At 41.2% G+C, this 19,025-nt stretch overlaps 8 protein-coding genes across 11 annotated transcripts; 4 read left to right on the forward strand and 4 right to left on the reverse strand.

Moving 5' to 3' along the window:
- Window positions 1-2,237: 2,237 nt before the first annotated feature.
- Window positions 2,238-5,413, reverse strand: LOC128721706 (transforming growth factor beta-1-induced transcript 1 protein-like). The gene is made up of 6 exons (XM_053815486.1): window positions 5,277-5,413; window positions 5,070-5,178; window positions 4,822-5,000; window positions 3,544-3,759; window positions 2,803-3,036; window positions 2,238-2,739 (listed from the first exon to the last, which is right to left on the reverse strand). Exons 2-6 carry the CDS (start codon window positions 5,095-5,097, stop codon window positions 2,656-2,658), a joined length of 741 nt encoding a protein of 246 aa, XP_053671461.1. The 5' UTR covers window positions 5,098-5,178; window positions 5,277-5,413; the 3' UTR covers window positions 2,238-2,655.
- Window positions 5,159-8,799, reverse strand: LOC128724929 (PHD finger protein 14). The gene is made up of 3 exons (XM_053818654.1): window positions 7,150-8,799; window positions 6,117-7,098; window positions 5,159-5,178 (listed from the first exon to the last, which is right to left on the reverse strand). Exons 1-3 carry the CDS (start codon window positions 8,797-8,799, stop codon window positions 5,159-5,161), a joined length of 2,652 nt encoding a protein of 883 aa, XP_053674629.1.
- A 1,318-nt stretch (window positions 8,800-10,117) lies between these two features.
- On the forward strand, window positions 10,118-10,553 carry LOC128730375 (uncharacterized). Of its 2 annotated transcripts, none has more exons than XM_053823458.1 (2): window positions 10,118-10,176; window positions 10,271-10,553. In XM_053823458.1, the coding sequence occupies exon 2, from the start codon at window positions 10,293-10,295 to the stop codon at window positions 10,551-10,553; it is 261 nt and encodes an 86-aa protein (XP_053679433.1). In that variant the 5' UTR covers window positions 10,118-10,176; window positions 10,271-10,292. The 2 variants fall into 2 exon arrangements, with proteins under 2 accessions (XP_053679433.1, XP_053679506.1); XM_053823531.1 differs by having other exon boundaries at window positions 10,119-10,135.
- A 58-nt stretch (window positions 10,554-10,611) lies between these two features.
- Window positions 10,612-11,365, forward strand: LOC128730270 (acyl-CoA-binding domain-containing protein 6). Its single transcript, XM_053823345.1, has one exon. The coding sequence runs from the start codon at window positions 10,612-10,614 to the stop codon at window positions 11,362-11,364; it is 753 nt and encodes a 250-aa protein (XP_053679320.1). The 3' UTR covers window position 11,365.
- Window positions 11,366-11,402: 37 nt separating this feature from the next.
- On the reverse strand, window positions 11,403-12,164 carry LOC128720689 (mitotic spindle assembly checkpoint protein MAD2A). Its single transcript, XM_053814378.1, has 3 exons — window positions 12,101-12,164; window positions 11,885-12,031; window positions 11,403-11,806 (listed from the first exon to the last, which is right to left on the reverse strand). Exons 1-3 carry the CDS (start codon window positions 12,162-12,164, stop codon window positions 11,403-11,405), a joined length of 615 nt encoding a protein of 204 aa, XP_053670353.1.
- A 1,869-nt stretch (window positions 12,165-14,033) lies between these two features.
- Window positions 14,034-15,659, forward strand: LOC128721652 (post-GPI attachment to proteins factor 2). 2 transcript variants are annotated; one of them, XR_008410781.1, is made up of 4 exons: window positions 14,034-14,521; window positions 14,708-15,087; window positions 15,175-15,284; window positions 15,553-15,659. XR_008410781.1 is itself a non-coding variant. In XM_053815425.1 (2 exons), exons 1-2 carry the CDS (start codon window positions 14,062-14,064, stop codon window positions 15,061-15,063), a joined length of 816 nt encoding a protein of 271 aa, XP_053671400.1. In that variant the 5' UTR covers window positions 14,034-14,061; the 3' UTR covers window positions 15,064-15,150. The 2 variants fall into 2 exon arrangements, 1 of the variants encoding a protein (XP_053671400.1); XM_053815425.1 differs by lacking the exons at window positions 15,175-15,284; window positions 15,553-15,659 and having other exon boundaries at window positions 14,708-15,150.
- On the reverse strand, window positions 15,229-16,868 carry LOC128721651 (L-2-hydroxyglutarate dehydrogenase, mitochondrial). Its single transcript, XM_053815424.1, has 3 exons — window positions 16,672-16,868; window positions 16,297-16,606; window positions 15,229-16,233 (listed from the first exon to the last, which is right to left on the reverse strand). The coding sequence occupies exons 1-3, from the start codon at window positions 16,752-16,754 to the stop codon at window positions 15,301-15,303; spliced, it is 1,326 nt and encodes a 441-aa protein (XP_053671399.1). The 5' UTR covers window positions 16,755-16,868; the 3' UTR covers window positions 15,229-15,300.
- On the forward strand, window positions 16,698-18,232 carry LOC128721653 ((3R)-3-hydroxyacyl-CoA dehydrogenase). Of its 2 annotated transcripts, XM_053815428.1 has the most exons (4): window positions 16,698-16,761; window positions 17,075-17,136; window positions 17,229-17,849; window positions 17,915-18,232. In XM_053815428.1, exons 2-4 carry the CDS (start codon window positions 17,097-17,099, stop codon window positions 17,995-17,997), a joined length of 744 nt encoding a protein of 247 aa, XP_053671403.1. In that variant the 5' UTR covers window positions 16,698-16,761; window positions 17,075-17,096; the 3' UTR covers window positions 17,998-18,232. The 2 variants fall into 2 exon arrangements, with proteins under 2 accessions (XP_053671403.1, XP_053671401.1); XM_053815426.1 differs by lacking the exon at window positions 16,698-16,761 and having other exon boundaries at window positions 16,900-17,136.
- The last annotated feature ends 793 nt before the right edge of the window (window positions 18,233-19,025 follow it).

Raw genomic sequence — 19,025 nt, forward strand, 5'->3', positions numbered from 1 at the left:
GTATGGCAGAGGTTAAGCCTGTGATAGGAGGCAGTGTATTAGTTGACGGCGACAACCCTGAGGTCGTAGAGGAGTTCTGCTATTTTGGGACGATTGTAACTTCGAACAACGACATCAGCAGCGAAGATTGTAAGCAGCGGAGACGCATTGTGCAGAAGATTGGTGAATGCCACGTGATTCAACAACTGCTGAGATTCAGAAGCCTTCGAGATCGCACGAACTGTGAGATATATCGCATATAGATTCACCAGGTGGTCCTCAATGAACACAAGTCTTGCACCATACGATCGGATGATGCAAACGCTCTGCGGGTGTTTGAGCGAAGCATGCTCTTGATCATTTTTGGTGATGTGTTCGATCTTGCTCTGTTAATAGGTTAGGATCCGACGCCTCTAGAAGGCTACACAGGCTCTCCTTTCCAACTCCTATTCCGTCACGTCCCCGACGTGCAGAGCGGTAACATGTATCATCGTATATCTAAGCTTGGGTAAACGGGCTGGTTCCAACCCCTTGGGCGGATGGTGGCGCATGGCTAAACAGGAGGGGGGTGGGCAGTGCGAGTAACCGGGCTGTCTGAACGTCGGGGGGACAGCCAGACGCTAAACTAAACTACCCCGAGGCCCTCCAGAGGTACTGGGGGCTCGAGCGCGGGGCCAGTCACCCTGCCTCGAGTAAGAATACGACTACAGAAAGCAAAAAGGAGAATTTTCGAACTGGACTCAACGGTAACCGACTCCTGCAACGCCCCCGGACAATGATAATGGGCTAATGGAACGTACGCACTCTGCACAGAGCCGGAGCCTTGAAGCAACTAGATGACGCCCTAGCCACACGGAACATGGACCTTGTACCTTGTACCTTGTACCACCTATTACCAGCAACTCCATACAACACTACGAGCGAACGGTGGAGCGCTCTAAAAACAAAGATATTGAACTGTGCAAAATCCACACTACCACCACGTCGGGGCAACACCAAATCTGGCTGGTTCGACGACGAATGTAGACTTGTGACGGAACGTAAGAACTGCGCATACCGAGCAATGCAGCAGCGGCATAGAACGCGGGCATGCGCAGAGAATTACATACGGCTCAGACAAGAAGAAAAAAGAGTACACCACACCAAGAACCTAACCACACCAAGTACACCACACCTAACCTTTGAAGTCGTCCAAAACTTCGCCTATCTTGGGTCAAAAGTCAGCACCAACAGTAGCATAGAAGTTGAATTACGCGCAAGGGTGCTGGCAGCCAACCGGTCATACTACAGCCTGAGAAAACTTCTCCACTCAAAATACCTGTCGCGACGGCTGTAGCTGGAACTATATAAAACACTCATAGTTCCAGTACTCACATACGCCTCTGAGACAAGGACCTTGTCCAAAGCTGACGAAACCCTCTTAGCCGCGTTCGAGAGGAAGATGCTCAGAAGGATTTTTGGCCCCGTATGTGTGGAAGGACAATGGAGGAGCCGATACAACGACGAGCTCTACGAACTGTACGATAGCCTCACTGTCGTGCAGCGAATTAGACTCGCCAGGCTCCGGTGGGCTGGTCATGTCATTAGAATGGTACAGGACGACCCAGCCCGTAAAGTCCTTTTAGGCTGCCCACATGGACAGAGGAGGCGTGGTAGGCCCAAACTGAGATGGAGTGATGGCGTGGATGCGTCCGCCAAAAAGGCCGGGATCAACGATTGGCAGACGACGGCGCTCGACCGCGAGCGGTTCCGGTTTCTCCTGGAGCAGGCCAAGACCGCCAAGCGGTTGTAGCGCCTGATAAGTAAGTAAGTAGATCGATCTAGAAGCGCGGAGAAGGATAAGCCACGAGCTGGCGAGAGAAAAAGACACAGAGAGAGACAGAAAGAGCGAGAGAGAGAAAGAGAAAAAGAGAGAGATGTAACAGCCACCAGTAAGGCAATGTGCAACGGTTTGTATGATTTTGCCACAAATCCATTTTTTCTTTATTTTCTATACCACTTCTTTTCTGTTTTGTGCTGGTACAATATAACCAACCAAAATTTAATTTAATTAATAAACTTCATCAATTGGAGGATGTCATCAGCAATGCTTTCTTTTCTAGTTAGCTTATCATTTTATTTCAAAAATTTCCGTAATTTCACTCGACAATGTTTTATAGCCGATTAAATGTTATAATGATGTTTCACATATTTGTAATAAACATGCGTGCAACATCATTCCTAAAGTAAGATAAATAAAAGTCAGAACAATTTCCGCAACTATTCAAAATCCGTATTTTTTTATTGCAGCAAAACTACTCAAAATCCGTTTTTTTGCAATCTCTCGTGTATTGGCATTTCTGGTGTGTTTTTATCACATATTTTGCCCAGTTTCAATGTTAACAGTGAAAAAGTATATAGTTTTTTATTTCTTTGAATTTTATCCTTTAGTTGATTTCCGACTAAAGTTCACATCTATGCGTATTTTATATTTCAATTGAGATTATGAAACGCAAATTCACAAATAACAATTTGTTTTGTAATGTATTGTAACGTTTGTAGAAACGCAAATGTTTTCTCAATGCTAAGCTGGCCTACAATAATGCCCGCATATCCTGTCGTTCTCCATAACTCATTCAATCAAAATGCATAAGCAAAACACGAATCATAAAGCAAGAACAAATCGCTCAAACTTGCTCACACGCCACACTTTTCACATATTGGCTGTTTTTCTTTATCAGCTCGAAATTTAGCATCCGCACCAATCGGTTCCTTGCAAAGCTAAAAAAAAGCAAAAATAGCATAATTTAAACTTTTTCGGCACATAAATTGTTCATTACTCACCTTGCATTTGAAGCACTCTTTGTGCCACTTGCTCTCCAGGGCCGATAGAGCCTTCTCGGCAATCGGTTTCTTGCAGCCACCACACTTGGGAGCGTATAAACGTTCGTAATCCGTAGTGCAATAGGGTTTGCCATTGCGCTCGAAAAAAGTTTTACCAGACAATTGCTGCTTGCAAGGTCCACCACAGATGAAATGTTCCAGGTGCCAAGTCTTACCCATTGCTTTAACCACTTTCTGTTATAATTATAAAGATTAGTTTGAAAATATTAATTTCAAGAAAAACTGTAATGCCGGTCATGCAATGGCTTTTACAATCAATAATAATATTTACACGTAGGCTATAAATAGTACTCATACATTTTGCTTGAAAACCAAACCTTGTTCTGAAAGATCGTTTAAAGCATTTTGACGAATGAGCGCTCCATAACGATGGAAATGTAATCCCAGTTTACACAAACTGTGATGCTATAATTTAACATACATTCACGATTAAAGCATTTTGCCGCTACACATCGGCTAAAAATATCATCTGTGCGCGATGTCGAAAAAAAATATCGTTTCGAAACTATTTGGATGAACGTGATCGCGTAGCCGTGCGCAGTCCGGTAGTACGCCCTTTTCCAAACACTCTTTGCAGACGATCCATAACGACTTGCAGCAGTAGAGTTGCGTGCGCAGTACACATAATACTATCTGGATAAAAATATATGAAAAAATGCTAATTTCTTCAAACAGACACACCTCAGTTACCAGCTTGCGGCAGGCAGCACAGATAGCCTGAACTTTTGATTCGAAACACTTAGAGCACACCGGCAAACCGTCACTTTCGTGGAACTTATTTTCCGCAATACGTTTCTTGCACTCTTTACACACAAAGTGCTCTGGGTGCCAGCTCTTGCCGAGAGCCTCCAACATCTTATCCTTGATTTCCTCTTTACAACCAAAGCAACTAACGGCCTGGAAGAAAATTAAAATAATATTCAAACACATATTTTTAGTACAAAAGTACTGGAACATTTTTTTTATTATTTCACTACATCAAATCGAAGCATTAATATATGTCCGCATTGTTGCTATTGATTAACATATAAGATACATCCGTAGTGATAATACGGTTCTCGTCAGCTAATACAGCATTTGGTCAACAATAACACACACTACACACTTATCAAATACTAAATTTCTTATTCAAAACGAACCATCTTCGCTCCGTGAGTCCCAAAAATCTCTGGTTAAGTTCTGACTTATTCTCTACTTGTTGGTACAGCAAGTAGATCGCAACTGCCCTATGGTCAAGTCCGACGGGAATCATCACCCAACGGACCAGTAGTAAAAAAAGGAGAAAAGAAATATAAAACGCACGTGCACACGACACCACACTGCGAACCGTGTTCCCGCAGCAACACGCGCGAGAATTTTTTACACTGCCACACAAGTTTGGCATCGAATACGAGTGGGTGTTAGGATTGCTTTTCCAAACGTGCACACACTTAGATCCGTGCATAATTTATTACGCAGTGGCTGCCTCGCAACTGGGAAATGGGTGCAACAGCATCCATTTCATATAAAAAAAGAGAACATGACGAACCGCAAAATGGACAAGAAGTGCATTACATTGTAACAGCACCCGCCGAATTTCTTGCGGTATACTAGTTACAAACCATGGGGTGTAATTTCGATACAAGACACTATGATATGTAATTTGTGTGTCAATAGTAACCATCGGTGATATTTCTTTATTTAGAATCAATGAAAACTCTCTCGCATGCATAAAGTAAATGTTCTTTTGCAACGCCGCACACTACCGCAATTGCATTCAGTGTTGAGTAGGATATTGGAACAGTGTGTTTTTACGACCATGTCGTTGTTGGACAAAAAAAGTTAGTGTGTGTCGCCTTGAACACTAACTTAATCATGATGACCATGGAGTCTATTATTTATTCTTATTTTATTATGAGTCTAACACTATATTCAATATTGACTTGAGTGCAAATAGCTGCAATAATGTCACATTCCTACCTTCTTCCACATATCTTTTAATTCCATACTCGCAGCGAGCTGTACCGTCAAATGGCAATCCAACGCAGTGCTCGTGTAATTTTCTACATCTATATCGCTTAATTCCATACTCGCCACGAACCATGCCTTCGAATGGGAGTAAGAATAAAAATCGCAGCTTTCGTTCAATTTTCTACATCCTGAAAATGAAAAAATATCATCTTTTATGTTTTTATGCTTCTGTGTACCAGTTTATTTAAACCACTCACCGTTGGGTCGCAGTCGGCGCAGTGCCATGAATAACCACGTCGTTTGGGCGTCTTTTTAAGTGGAGGTTCCAAACACCCAAAATGATAATTTAGGTGGCATTCATCGCATCTAGCGTGAGCAGGGGATGAAATGAACAAGAAATATTGAATCATTACAATTCCAGTTGCTTTAAAAAAAAAGCTTCACACAACGCTAACAACACGTACTGCACTATGTTTAACGAAGTGCCAGAGCCATGGCATACATCGCACACGCTTTCCTCATTGGCCGAAGAGGTGACGGGAACAGCTGTGCCACCAAAGGCATTCAAGCGGCTTCCGTTCATTTCCCGTTTACGTTTCCCGCTGTAACGTACCCCCGGAGAAAATTCATCCACGACGACAGATTGGACGGATGGCGCCATATTCAACTCTATTTTCTGGTCCTTGTTGTCCATCTGAAAATATTGTCTCCAGTTTAATACAGTTCGTTTAACAAAGCCATTCTATTATCACTCCTACCGATTTTTGTAATTTACATGAACTATCAACAGCGGACAACACCTGTGGAAGAGCAGTAATCGCTTCTTCTGACGGGGGGTCATCCCGTACATAAAATATTTGCGTGGTATGAGTGTTGGAGCCATCGTGTACAGATTTTATCTAGATTGGAGAACACCATCAATATTAAATCATAACAATTTATTTGTTACTTAATCACTACTGCTGACAAAGAAGACAGCCTACATACATACACCAAAGCACCTCTTACCTTAATTTTTATTCGCGGTCTACTATCACCGTATTTTGCTTGCGCCGTGCGATCATCGGCGTTGTCTAACAGTTCGTAATCATGATTCTTCCGTTTCCTTTTCCGTTTATGATCCTTCGATATTGTTCGTTCGTTATTGGGTGAGCGATTGCGATGCTTTTCCTTTCTTCGTTTGCTATGCTTGTGATTGTGAGTTGTGATTGCTGTCTCGTCTTTGGGTGCAGTTGTGTTGGCTTCCTGAACATTTTCCAAACACAACATTTGCACCGAAACACACTTCCTTTCGGTGCTAGTACTTTCAGTAGGTATTGATTCGCATCGCTGATGTGACTTGTCCTGTCCCCCCACTTTGTCCTTAACCAACAGCAAGTCCTGTGAATTTTCTTGATTAATACTCTTAACGTTGTCCCGCTGATCATTCAAGTCAATACTAAACTCTTTTTGATTCTTCAACGAAACATCCAGCCTTTCCGCTTTTATCCCATCATATGCCAGTTGTTTACTTTGATCGATAATCGGCGTTGATGATGACGTGAATTGCGACTTTTTCTTTCGTCCACGCTTTCTCGGTTGCTTATTCGACATTGCCTGACAAGCGAATTCCTTTGATGAGCCTTCTACACTTCTTGTTGGCTCCTCCTTTATGAGGGCTCGGACCGGTAATCCTTCACTGCATGACGGTAGTTCAAGATCAGTAATCGAAAGTGGCGCATTTTCAAGCGATTTCCGGTCGACTAAACAAGTATTAGATATATTTTTCTTGCACATGCTGTCAGACGGTAGTTGGTGAGCCTGATCGACGAGAGTAAAGCTTAGATCGTACGGTACAATCGTACCGTCTTTGGAGTAGCGGGTACGCGATTTTCTCGGTGCCTTCGGTATGATGATACTTTCCGGGTTGGAATCATCTGATTTGTCGCATTCCGAGCACTGCCAGCCATAGAGCTTCGATTTCTTTGGGTGACGGGTAAGCGGAGGATTGAGACAGCCAAGGTGATAATGCAAATGGCACGTGTCACACTTAGCCAACAAGTGTTGATCGTGGCAACGCTTGCAAATGCCACATTCATTAAGCAATTCTTCACCACCACCAGCCTGTTTGCATTGGGTGCTTAAAATGCGTCCAGTGTCGTCTTGCTGGTTGCCTGGAACCATGAGATTTTGTAACGGAAACCCTACACCCATTTTAAGAGCAGCAGCTGTTGGTACTGCCATGGTACGTCGAGCAGGAGGCGTCGCCGCACCTTGAGATACCGTATTTGCAAGAACTCCACAGCTCTGGTGAGTGGAATCTCTATGGGGTTTAGTATACGATGTTGCAGCTACCACCATTGTCGTGGGTATTGGCTTGCCAATTTGATCGACCGGTGTGAGCGCTTTATTGGGACACAGCGCATAAATGTAATTGTAAATTTGCGTTATACTTGCCTTGCACGATTCGTTCGTTTTGACCGCATCCTGATTTTTAGCCACACTGTCATCATAACATTCTCTAAGTTGCCGCTGCTTTGCGAGTAGCAAATTGTTCGTTGGCACAAGCTGCTCCTCTAGATTTCTTTTCATATCCACCAATCTAATCGCTCGATCCAAATAGTAGCCGATAAATTCGACACTGAACGCAGCCGGAATGTGCCATTTTTTTCGTACGTCGCCTAACGAAGCCATCTGTGCCTCTTGCAATTCGATCGCCGTCATGTCCAACCCCAGCAGTTGCGCTTTAAACAACATCTTCTTGCAAGCAGTTGCGCTTGTTATCAATAGTCGGGGCATTTTTTGCGTCGGCACCCAGGGAGGGTTCCGTATTTCCTTGTTTATAAGATACCGCTTACGATGCTTTGTTAGTTTTCGTTCAATTCGAATCTGTTCAGAAGACGGTTTTGTTTTATTCGCTTCTCTTTGCGCTTCTTCTAGCTGACGATGCGCCGCCCTCATCTTGATTGTGTTATAATTTCGTTTACGATGCTTTATCAATGATTTATCAGAGTGTATTTTGCAGTGCGCATAAAAAGGATCTGCTTGGTCAGCTTCCTCCGAATGCGCTTCAGAGAGCAGCCCAACATATTGCGCACATGTTACATGAAAGTATGTCTTGCACATTCCTGCATCACACCCGATGCAAACGCCTGTACGAGCAAGCTTGGCGTCCTCGCAAAGGCTGCATGTTTTAGCTCCCCACTTATTGTAGGGCATCTCGAACAAGGTAACGGATGATAGCTGGTCCACTTCTCCGAAAGCAACTCCGGGCACGTACAAGGCGCACACCAAATGGACCCATTTACCAACATCTGTTTCCTTAAAGATACCGCCCTTGTTGGGACATAGCTCACAGTCCGGATTCAACACACCTGCTTTACAAGCGTCACAAAACCACGGTTCTGTTGAGCAGGATGAGATTGTGCTGCCCGTGCTGGTACATTCACTCACACCATAGCATCCCTCGTGAACTGTTACTCCACAACCGTCGCATTCGACGATTTCATTTTGATCATCGCTGCGATCACCTAAACAAGCACAGCAAATCAATGTCATGAAAAGCTTTTCAATTGCGGCATTTTTTGCTTTATCAGTTGCGCTTTTTCCTCTTTCCTGTTCCTCCTCTTCAAGGTCATTGCCGCATCCACTATGACTATGCCATGCTACGCTGTGCGGTTCTATTCTGCCGATTATCCGAAGGCTATCGCCATTCAGCGAATTGACTATTCCTTGTGTTACAACGATATCACTGACGGATGCGTGCTTGTGTTTAACATCAGTCGGAGCGTCATCAATGATTTCATCTTCATCATCGTCATCATCATCTTCATCATTATCCTCGTCGCTATCATCATCCGCATCATCGTCATCTTTCGAGCCCAGTGAAAAATCGTCACTTTCATCATCGTGATCTTCGATTCGGAAATCTGAATCCGACGAAGATTCACCCAAATCGAAATCAAGCAGAGTTTGGGTGGTAACATCGCTGCTTGGCTTGCGTTTCATTGTTCTGAGTCGCACAATTTCCACGGTTATGAGATATTGGTTTGCATGAACGCCACCTTTTACTATAGTACCGTAAGATACTGAATCGGAACAGCATCAGCAGCAACACCTACGCATACAGCAAAGTGATTATTGTTACTATGTTTTTGTTATGACAGACAAAATTAACTCTTTTAAGAAAATAGTTGGCAGATGAATAACGCAAAATATATGTATACTGCTAAAGCACTTTCGAAGGCAGGCGGCGTCAAGCCCAAGCGCAAGGACTCACTGAATTCTAACTGGACACCCGAAATAGGCAAGCATATGAAAAAGCATTGTAGCGCACACGCAGGCAAATTGTCACTCGAAAGGTATGAGTGTGTGAGTACCGGTGAATGAATGAGTTTAATCAAACCACTTCCAATTTGATCTAATTTGCATTGTTTTATTTGGCTAGTAGTGCAGTCCAAGATTGATTAAGAGCACAAATAACTCTTTTTAATCTGAACTTATATGTTTAACACCTTGAGTGCCGCGTTACCCAGAATTGAATGACGGCCAATTATCCAGGAGGCCATGTCACCCATTTTTGGGTGACGGCAGAAACGCTTGGTTTTAAAACGCATTTCTTTTATATTTAGAACAGCTATTATTCACAAATATAAAACTTATGAGTAAACAGGAATACAAATGAGTAAAAAAACCCTAGAGTTTATCACAAACCTACAATGTGAAGAATTACAGCCGGGCCATAATGAAGAATTCTTGCTTACCACCTTTAGTGTCAAGCGTTGTTTTAGGAAAGTGCACAAAATGCCACGATTCAAGCGATTCTTGCTCATACGTCAGAGCCACAGTTGCACCAGCACTAATTCTTCACGTTCTACGTTTGTGATGAATTTTTGGCTTACTTTACGTTCATTCGTATTTCTGTTTGGTTATAAATGTGATAAGTGGGAATAGAGCTGTTCTAAATATTCAAAAATAGCATTTAAAAATGAATCGTTTTTGTCGTAATCCAAAAATGGGTGACATGGCATTCTAGCAAATTTTCCGTCAGTGACTTTTTGACTGACATGGCACGCAAGTTGTTACATATATGAGTAAGTAACGCTTGAATCGTGGCATTCTGAGGAATTTCCAAAAAACGCTTCGCACTCAAGGTGTTTAGTGTATTACATAGTGTCTAATCATACTTCATAATTGATTTGCAGCCAACAAACATACAGATAGGCCGAAACAGAGCTTTCAGCCTTTCATCATAAACAACTTCTAAACTGCGTTTTGCTGTCATCATTTGGCCACAAAATGGCTTCATTAGATGTGAACAATATCATTCGTGTTCAATAAGCCGGTACGTGTTTCGATAATATTTCTGTTTTGTTCGATTAGAGGGTATGTTTATACATTATTTACAACCCAGCTTGATGTATGCTTTATTGTCAAATGAAATACTCATAATTTAATGTTTTTTATCGTTGTTTATTAGGTGTCACGGTTCGTTCAACGGCATGTCTGCTAATAGTGCCAGAACGTTGAAAATTTTTGTCGGCAATATTGCATGGACCGTCGGTCACAGGGAGTTGCGTAACTATTTCAACCAGTTTGGAAAGGTTTCATGGGCCCAGGTGGTGTTTGATCGGAAAACGGGCCTTTCCAAGGGATATGGATTTGTGTCATTTCAGAAAAAAACATCAATAGAAAACTTGGAACGACGAAACCAAAAGCACATCCTAGATAATACGCCAATATTTTTCCAACAGACGGATTAAAAAGCGATAAAAAATAAGTATGCTAGCATTTTGACCAGTTTGTTTAGTCACGTTAGTTATGTCGGATGCGTATGACGATTTAATGGCTTCCGAGCCAAACGAAGAGCAATTCTACAAAGCTACAATATTTCTGCAACAAAATATAGGACTCTTTCAACAGAAAGAACTACTACAGTTTTATGGATTGTACAAGCAAGCAACTGTTGGTGCGTGCAATATTCCCAAACCTGGGATATTTAGTGCACAGTCACGAGCTAAATGGTACGCATGGAGCGAAGTCAGTCATCTCGATCAACAAACGGCAAAAGCGCACTACGTTAGGCTTATGGATTCATTGCAACCTGAATGGAGCTGTCGGTCTCGTGTAGCAAGTGGTGATCATAATGTATCGTCTACTTGTTCGTGGGTTTCTGTTTCACTTCCTAAACGAGAAGAAGAGAAGAAAAGCTCTTCTTTGGTGGATCACGTCAAAGAAGGCAACGTGGATATTGTTCGAAGCATAATCGAAACGGGTGACGTCAGAACGGAAGATCTGAACAATTTAGATGAGGCAGGTTTAGGATTGCTACACTGGGCTGCGGATCGAGGAAATGCAGCTGTTTTGCAATGCTTGCTAGTTGCCGAAGGCATCAATGTGAATCTTTGCGATAGTGACGGTCAAACAGCCCTACATTATGCATCCAGTTGCGGAAATCACGAGTGCATTTTGCTGCTTAGGAAACACAATGCTGATTGTACTATTAAAGATGCGAATGGCGATACCTGTGTAGATGTAGCTTTTAACGAAAAAATAAAAACTCTTTTGAATTGAAACATGAGCAGATACCTTACTTTTATTCTAAACATTTTTCAGTCTACTTTGTAAATTACCTCTGTATTAACCTTATCGAAACCTGTACTGAAACTTTTCAAACTAACGGTTTGAGCATTCTTTATCTCAATTTTATCCTTGGATTCCCATTGAAAATCATTTGAGCTATTGTTTTCTATTACGAAATTTTGTTTGGCGTGTACTAGTATGTCAAATGTACAAACTTTTTCAAGGAACGGCAAGAAACTGATTGTAGAAGTAATTTGTCGCATAACCGCACGAATTTCTGCCTGTACTTTTTCTATCGGCTTGGCTGATGGTGGTAAATTAGGATCATCGTATTCTGCCTCAATTGAGAAATCCCATCGTTCCATCGGTTCCTGCGTTTCTAGCGCGTAGATAACCATACTTAGTTTATCGATTTTCTTTTCCATGATCCAATCTGAAAATTTGCCGCCGAAAAGCCAGTAGGGTTTTTTTATTACGATGAGAACAGGACGTTGTTAATCAAAACACTTACCTTGTACACGGCTCGTTGCATTAGTTATAAACTCTCTCACTTTATCATTATTCGTAATCATTACAGGAATGCCATTGTATTCTTCGGGCCTGAATTGTCCAGCAGGATAGATTCCACGTTGGAAAAGGATCGAATTGAAGCTATAGTCTACAAAATGATAAACATCATAAAAATAAAACATAACGAAGATTGCTATATCCACATGAATGAAGTCACCTAGATATTTGTGTATAATTTTCGCAGATCCCTTTAAAGTAATACTTTTGGCTTGAGATGTCATGCTTGGACACTTGATGTGCAACTAGTTAGAGTGATAACCAAAGTACAAAAACAATGTTAACCAGTCCGTTTTGAACCAGACAAATTTGAACCAAGCCGCTACCTGGGTAACGTACATTTCAAAAGGTAGCGTAAAGATGCAAATGTCATTTTATCACGATGACACAAATGATCAAGTGCCCTATGAACAGATTAAATTGTCAAAATTGTCAATTTAAGATATTCTCCACGACGTCGACTCAAGATGTTAAGCCTTGGGAAAGGTTATAAACGCAAAAAGCTCTGGATGTTCGGGGTACTTCATACCAAACGATATAAAATCAAAGATTTTATCAATTTGAATCAATTTCTAGCTAATAAAATTTATCTAATATATTGACTGTCACGTCACCCAAAAGTGTAAGAAGGAAAATAGCCAGAAGGCTATGTCACCCACTTTTGGGTAACGGCAAATACGCTTGATTTTTTAGTAGAAAGAAGACAGATATGTTTGAGTAACAGCAGAACCACTTGATAATACGTGTATAGATCACATGTATGTGCTTATATTGTTCTTGGAAATAAAGCCAAACGATCGAATCCCGAGCATGTTTTTCAATTATGAAATATTTAAAACAGCTTATTATACACTAGAATTGAGTTTAGCATCAAGCAGGCATACGAGAGAGCGCAAAGAAAACCAAGAGTTTATCACAAATCCCGAACATGAAGTGCGACAAACGGGTCAACCATTACTAAAAATATGTGGCGTTCCGTGGAATGTTGCAAAAACGCTTGAGTATTGTGAACCAACAGCTTTTTTACCACTTGTTTGCCGCCCCATATGATCGATTTCGCCCGAATTGGTCTGAATCAAGACAGCTGATGTTGTAGCTATGGCTTCCTAGGGATTTGCTGCGATGCTGAAGATTGTTTTTATTGTATTGCGACGGACAAACCGTATGGACAAAACGATGCTGAAGAATACTGTGAAACCTATCCTGATTTTGCAACAAGCAAGGGTGTTTTGAACCTCAGATACTACTAGAAAAATGACTCGCAACAGGTCTGAGCTTTCGCAGGAATTGCAAGAAATCCTTTTCAAACATTTTTGAAAAATAAATTACTATTTTCAACTGTACATCGGTAGACTTTATTACTTCATATAAATTTGTAATATTTGAGTACAAGCAAGAAAAAAATTTTTTTACGATATATCATAAATTGTACGGTATTGTACACGATAGAGAAAAATGAGTTTAACTAATTCTGAGCAATATTTCATAAAATAAAGCCCATCCAATCCATATTTTTATGCAATGCCTCGATGTCGATTATTTTCCGAATGGAAAATTTAATACTAAAAATAAACATTTCGTAGATTTCGCCCGATCAACCGGTTAATTTTTATACGATTGTTTAAATTTGACACATTTCTGCTTATTAAAGTATCATTTTTATTCCAATATCCGAATCGATAATTGTCTTAGATATATTTTATTGGATAGAAATTGATTCACATTGAAAAAATGATTGATTTTATATTATATGTTCATCCGATCTGTAACCAGGCCTATAGGTCGAACGCATCGAATATGAGAATAACATCGTTCGGATCTTTAAACTTGCGCTAATGTAAACTGAACCAGTTGGCCGTCAATAGCTTTTATCCGATATTTGCAAGCAAAAATATCTGACTAAGCGAACACATATGCAGTTTGTTTGTTTTCTGTTCATATTTTGACATTATTGACTAGTATCGGTTATCGCATGCCGCTTTTGTACTGTGATATCTTTTTATAGAAGGAGATATGGATTCTAAAATTCTGACAAAATGAATAGTATATGCAACACAGTTTTCCTGAGACTCGTTAAAAAAAACAATAAATAAATGTGTTATAGTATATTGTTTGTGAAAAATGCTACCCCAGTATGAACGACTCCCCAACTTCTCAGCAAATGAGCTCGATTCGCTTAGTTATGCGGACAATTCGCGAAAAAGCACGTTTCGCGTTCGTTTTAGTAAGCTGGCCGTAGCCACAGTTGTACTCCCGGTGGTTGGGTTCTTATTTTGTGTCATATGGTCTCTGCTATACAACTTTAATCAAGCAAATGCGACGCACTGCATGGTTTACAACTTTCTCCCCTCTTTATCTGCTGCGATCGGAAATTATCAACCACAACGATTCGTATGGCAGCTTTCAGTTCTCTCCCATGCTCCTTTTCGATATGCTATTGCCTTTTTGTATAAAAATCATCACCAAACGCTACTAGCTAGGAAACACCGCAAAGAATGGGCTTATCTTTCGTGCGTCCTAAACATCATCGAACTATGTTCATTAGTTGGTCTTAGTTTGTGGACATCAAGTAGTAACTATGGTATGTACGTCAGTATTTGATGAAAAAAAGAGAGGAAATTGAATGCAATCCTGGTACCAATTGACCTCTGTTCCCACTCAATTGGTGACATCATTGGAAATAATACTAAACGGTCACCTTATGCTGGTTAAATATTTCACCATTCCTGTCGTGAAATAATAAACTGTCTGTTTTTGTTGTCCACAGAAATTCACAAACTTTGTTTTAGTGCCTTTGTGATTAGTTCTATCATCTACATGCAAGTCGTGGTGATCATTAATCGTCTTACACGCGCCGAAGACTTACTCACGCTCGCGGACCGCAAGTCTTTGCGCTTGAAGCGACGTTTACTGGTGGTCAACGTGGTTTCCATTCTGTTTGCGGTGTACTTTTTTGTGCGACACAACAACCATTGTGAACCGGGCGTGTATTCTCTGTTTGCCTTTAGTGAGTACGTGTTTGTTTTTTCCAACATTGGATTCCACATGACGGCTTATTGGGATTTTATAAATGCGACCGTATACTTCCACTGGCTCACCGGCATTCACTTTAGTGTTGTTTAAGGCAAGAACCGTTATGAAAGATTGGTACGATTGATGTTTGCACAACCCCAGCGATCCAAACGGTTGTATGTATTCACTGGCCTTTATTTTTTTTCGTTTTTTTTATTTCAGTTGCAAGGAACGATAAATAAATGATTTTTTCTTTAGCAACATGGTTGTACGTGATTGAAAACATGAATGTAATAAAACAATTCAAAACGCTTACCTTGGAATATGATTTTGTAAGAAAAAACTGTTTCACTTTTTGATATGAAATTCTTCTTCAATTTTGTCGGCAATCATTTTGGCGATCGATAACGAACTTGTAGCACCAGGAGATGGGGCATTGCGGCAATGAAGAATGTTTTTCGCGAGAGCCGATTCGCCACTACCATGATCAAACACAAAATCGTCTACTAAATTACCGTCGTTATCGAGTGCCTGTGCCCTAACGCCTGCTGGTCCGCGAGTCACATCGTATTCATGTATGTCCGGAATAAATTTTTGCAGCTCCCGAACTTGCAGCGGTATCAGTGCTGAACGTGCAATCTCTTTGAGACCTGAGCCAACGAATTTCGAGGCCATCTTTATAAACCCCGGAAAGCGAAGGGCGTCAATCAACTCGGGCACATCGATATCCGACCATCTGTAGCCCTCGCGGCGGAATGCGAGAACAGCATTCGGTCCCAACCAAACGCTACCATCCATCCGCGGTGTGAAATGTACTCCAAGAAAAGGAAAACGTGGATCGGGGACCGGGTATATGTTTCCTCGCACCATATGGCATTTGTCGCTGTTGAGTAGTAAATATTCCCCACGGAATGGAACGATTTTCGGAATCGAAGAACAACCCGTCATCTCGGCTAGTTTATCAGATTGCAGACCACCACAAGTCAGAATGTTACGAGCATAAATTTCATCTCCGTTTTCGCTCCGGACCACAATGGGGAAGTCGAGGTTGTTTGTCGCTTCGGTAAATTTGGTTACTTTAAAGTTTACATAGACAACACCGCCTACAGCTTTAAAATCTCTTGAGTAGTACTGCGTAACTAGTCCCCAATCGACAATGCCCGTCTGTGGTGACCAAATCGCCTTTAGTCCTTTGCAATAGGGTTCGATATCACGTATTTTCGCTTGGTCGACCATCTGCACATCGGGCACATTGTTGGCTAGAGCTCTCTGATACAAGTTCTATTGAGAGAAAAGTCTAATATTTACACCCTGCATACTTTTGTTATCTTTTTTAGTACATACGTTTAATCTTTCCACCTCGTCTGGATTGGTAGCCACAATCAACTTGCCCACCTTCTTGTATGGGACGTTTTTTTCATCGAAGTATTTATAGCTCAAATGTAACCCTTCCACACATAACTTGGCTTTCAGGGAACCAGGTTTGTAATAAATGCCTGCATGGATAACACCGCTGTTGTGACCGCTTTGATGGAAGGCTAATTTTTCCTCTTTCTCCACGATTGCGACTCGCAATGCTGGATGTCTTAATAGAATTTCTCTTGCCGATGCCACACCAACAATTCCTCCGCCAACGACAACTATATCATAATTTCTGCATAGATAGATATTCAAAATTCAACAACAGCACCAAAGCACGCTTCCTGCCGCATAACATACCTTGCAACATCGGTAGAATTAAGCCTGGAGGCTAGGATAGGAGATATTGCTCGACAAACTAGTTTTTTTCCCAGCATCATCATGACACAGGTATACTGATTAGAGAATTAGGTACACTGTTAGCAATTTCAATATTTTTTACGGCGACACAAACCAACAAATATTATCTACCACCCTATACTGTTTGAATCAGTACAATGACCCGACGGTGGAGACAAATCTTAAATGGGACGTATGACCTTGCTGCTGACATTGTTCTCTTGTTAATAAAAACCTGCTCCACGCAACTCGGACAGTACACAAACGAGGAGAGGCAGATACGTCAAAATCACATGTTCCTCTTTCGCTGACGTAGTCTGAAGAAGGTTCACCGGCAAACGTGTGAATTCATACATGCTTTTAGTTTCCAGAATCTATAAGTCTTCATGGCTGCTCTACTGACAGGAAAGTTGGCGCTGGTAACCGGTTAGTACTACAGCACATAAAAATGTTTAGTTTTGAATAACGAAGCCACAAAACACTGATATGTACGATAATGTTATTCGCTTGTTCATAAGGAGCCGGCTCTGGAATCGGACGAGCGACGAGTAAGCTGCTGACCAGGGAGGGTGCAATTGTTGTTGCCGTCGATCGAAATGTGCAAGCGGCCGTCGAAACCGTGTCGTTGCTGGCACCAACGAGTGATAACATTGCTCTAGAAATGGATGTCGCATCCGGGAGTAGTATTGACTCTGTATTACAAAAAGTCCTCGACAATTTTAAACGACCACCATCTGTTATCATCAATGCCGCCGGTATTACGAGGGATAATTTTTTACTCAAAATGCCAGAGACGGATTTTGATGCGGTGATCAACGTGAACCTCAAAGGAACTTGGTTGGTGTTGCAAAAGTTTGGGCGAGCCATGATCGAACATAATGTAGTCGACGGATCCATGGTAAACGTGTCATCGATAGTGGCCCGTTCAGGCAACATTGGCCAGTCTAACTATTCACCGAGCAAGGCGGGTGTCGAAGCTATGACGAAGGTTGTTGCTCGAGAATTCGGACGTTATAACATTCGTGTGAATGCAATTGTACCTGGTTTTATCCACACGCCAATGACTGAAACAGTGCCTCAGAAGGTAAAGGATATGATGATCATGCAGTGCGCTTTGCGCCGCTTTGGTGTTCCTGCAGGTAAGATTGATAGAATGTGAGATGTGATAATGATGAACATTTAATAGCAAACCTACTTTTTACAGAAATTGCCGAAGTTGCCGTATTTTTGGGATCGAACAGAAGTAGCTACGTCAATGGTACCTCAATAGAAGTAACTGGAGGCTAGCCGGCAATGGATGTACTTACTTTTTATTGGCAAAACCAAGGCTATTAGACATTGGTGGTGGTTGTTGATTTTGGCAATGTCCGTTTATAGTCCCGCATGTCAATAAAAGTTTACATTAATTTGCATTTATTAACCAAAATATATGGTACTCATCTCTGATTGCTGTTTGTCTACTAATTTCTATTATCTCTAATCTGCTAATAATTGCTGATCTTTTTAACCGATTGTTAACAAAGAAAATAGTTTGTTCTCTATGACACATCGCTTTTTTTTAAAATTGAACGAAATAGTTATTTTAGCGCCTGATAAGTAAGTATGTAAGTCATTGCAACGGTTCCTCCACAGTCTTCCCCCGCATTTGTGGCTGTAAAATTTCTTCTAAGCATTTTCTTCTCGAACACGGCTACGAGGATTTTGTCAGCTTTGGAAAGAGTTCATGTCTCAGAGGCGTATCTGAGTACGGGAATTATAGCTCCAATGTCGGTTGTCGTGCTTGAGTGGAGAAGTTTTCTCAGGCTGTGGAATGCCCGGGGTTGAATCTTATGTTAATAATTGCTTGCTTTCATTTCAAGAATTTAACAGGTTGGCTGTCATGGCTATCATATTTGATAATCAGTTATGAAGATTAATCTTTTGTGAAGCTTTACTTGTAGTCGGTTTCAGATTTTTTTGCTTAAATAGATCTTATAAGCATATTTGTAGAATGTATTTTCTTATTGAGTGTTCCACATTGGAAAGGGTCTTTCTCTTTCACTATTAGTAACGTACTACTGTTGTGTGAGTGACACGAACGTAGCTGCAATTAGAGAGAAAATGTGTTAGTCGTTGCGTAGAGAAAAGCGATAAGATGAGATTTTAAATACACTTGTTTGAAAATCCTTCACACATAATGATTCAAAAAATAATGTAAATTTACAAAATTGGTTGTATTCCAATTAGATTCTATAGAAGAGCGAATTTAATGTCAAAACAACGGGACCAGTCATTTCGGCTCGGCCTCCTGGGAAACACCACCAAAATGAGCGTGG

The sequence above is a fragment of the Anopheles nili genome, chromosome 2 (assembly GCF_943737925.1).
Source record: "Anopheles nili chromosome 2, idAnoNiliSN_F5_01, whole genome shotgun sequence".
In the NCBI taxonomy this organism is placed as follows: domain Eukaryota; kingdom Metazoa; phylum Arthropoda; class Insecta; order Diptera; family Culicidae; genus Anopheles; species Anopheles nili.

Coding starts and splice junctions, on each gene's coding strand:
- LOC128721651 (XM_053815424.1), bottom strand. CDS start 16,754: ATGATGATGCTGGGAAAAAAACTAGTTTGTCGAGCAATATCTCCTATC. Junction 16,607..16,671: donor AATTCTACCGATGTTGCAAG/GTATGTTATGCG, acceptor CTATCTATGCAG/AAATTATGATATAGTTGTCG. Junction 16,234..16,296: donor ACGAGGTGGAAAGATTAAAC/GTATGTACTAAA, acceptor TTCTCTCAATAG/AACTTGTATCAGAGAGCTCT.
- LOC128724929 (XM_053818654.1), bottom strand. CDS start 8,799: ATGAAACGCAAGCCAAGCAGCGATGTTACCACCCAAACTCTGCTTGAT. Junction 7,099..7,149: donor AGCCAATACCCACGACAATG/GTGGTAGCTGCA, acceptor TCCACTCACCAG/AGCTGTGGAGTTCTTGCAAA. Junction 5,179..6,116: donor CGAATCAATACCTACTGAAA/GTACTAGCACCG, acceptor TGCTCACGCTAG/ATGCGATGAATGCCACCTAA.
- LOC128721653 (XM_053815428.1), top strand. CDS start 17,097: ATGGCTGCTCTACTGACAGGAAAGTTGGCGCTGGTAACCG. Junction 17,137..17,228: donor AAAGTTGGCGCTGGTAACCG/GTTAGTACTACA, acceptor CTTGTTCATAAG/GAGCCGGCTCTGGAATCGGA. Junction 17,850..17,914: donor CCGCTTTGGTGTTCCTGCAG/GTAAGATTGATA, acceptor TACTTTTTACAG/AAATTGCCGAAGTTGCCGTA.
- LOC128730270 (XM_053823345.1), top strand. CDS start 10,612: ATGTCGGATGCGTATGACGATTTAATGGCTTCCGAGCCAAACGAAGAG.
- LOC128721706 (XM_053815486.1), bottom strand. CDS start 5,097: ATGGCACTGCGCCGACTGCGACCCAACG. Junction 3,037..3,543: donor GCCGCAAGCTGGTAACTGAG/GTGTGTCTGTTT, acceptor TAATTATAACAG/AAAGTGGTTAAAGCAATGGG. Junction 2,740..2,802: donor AAGAGTGCTTCAAATGCAAG/GTGAGTAATGAA, acceptor GCTTTTTTTTAG/CTTTGCAAGGAACCGATTGG.
- LOC128720689 (XM_053814378.1), bottom strand. CDS start 12,164: ATGACATCTCAAGCCAAAAGTATTACTTTAAAGGGATCTGCGAAAATT. Junction 12,032..12,100: donor AATTATACACAAATATCTAG/GTGACTTCATTC, acceptor ATCATTTTGTAG/ACTATAGCTTCAATTCGATC. Junction 11,807..11,884: donor TGCAACGAGCCGTGTACAAG/GTAAGTGTTTTG, acceptor GCAAATTTTCAG/ATTGGATCATGGAAAAGAAA.
- LOC128721652 (XM_053815425.1), top strand. CDS start 14,062: ATGCTACCCCAGTATGAACGACTCCCCAACTTCTCAGCAAATGAGCTC. Junction 14,522..14,707: donor GACATCAAGTAGTAACTATG/GTATGTACGTCA, acceptor TGTTGTCCACAG/AAATTCACAAACTTTGTTTT.
- LOC128730375 (XM_053823458.1), top strand. CDS start 10,293: ATGTCTGCTAATAGTGCCAGAACGTTGAAAATTTTTGTCGGCAATATT.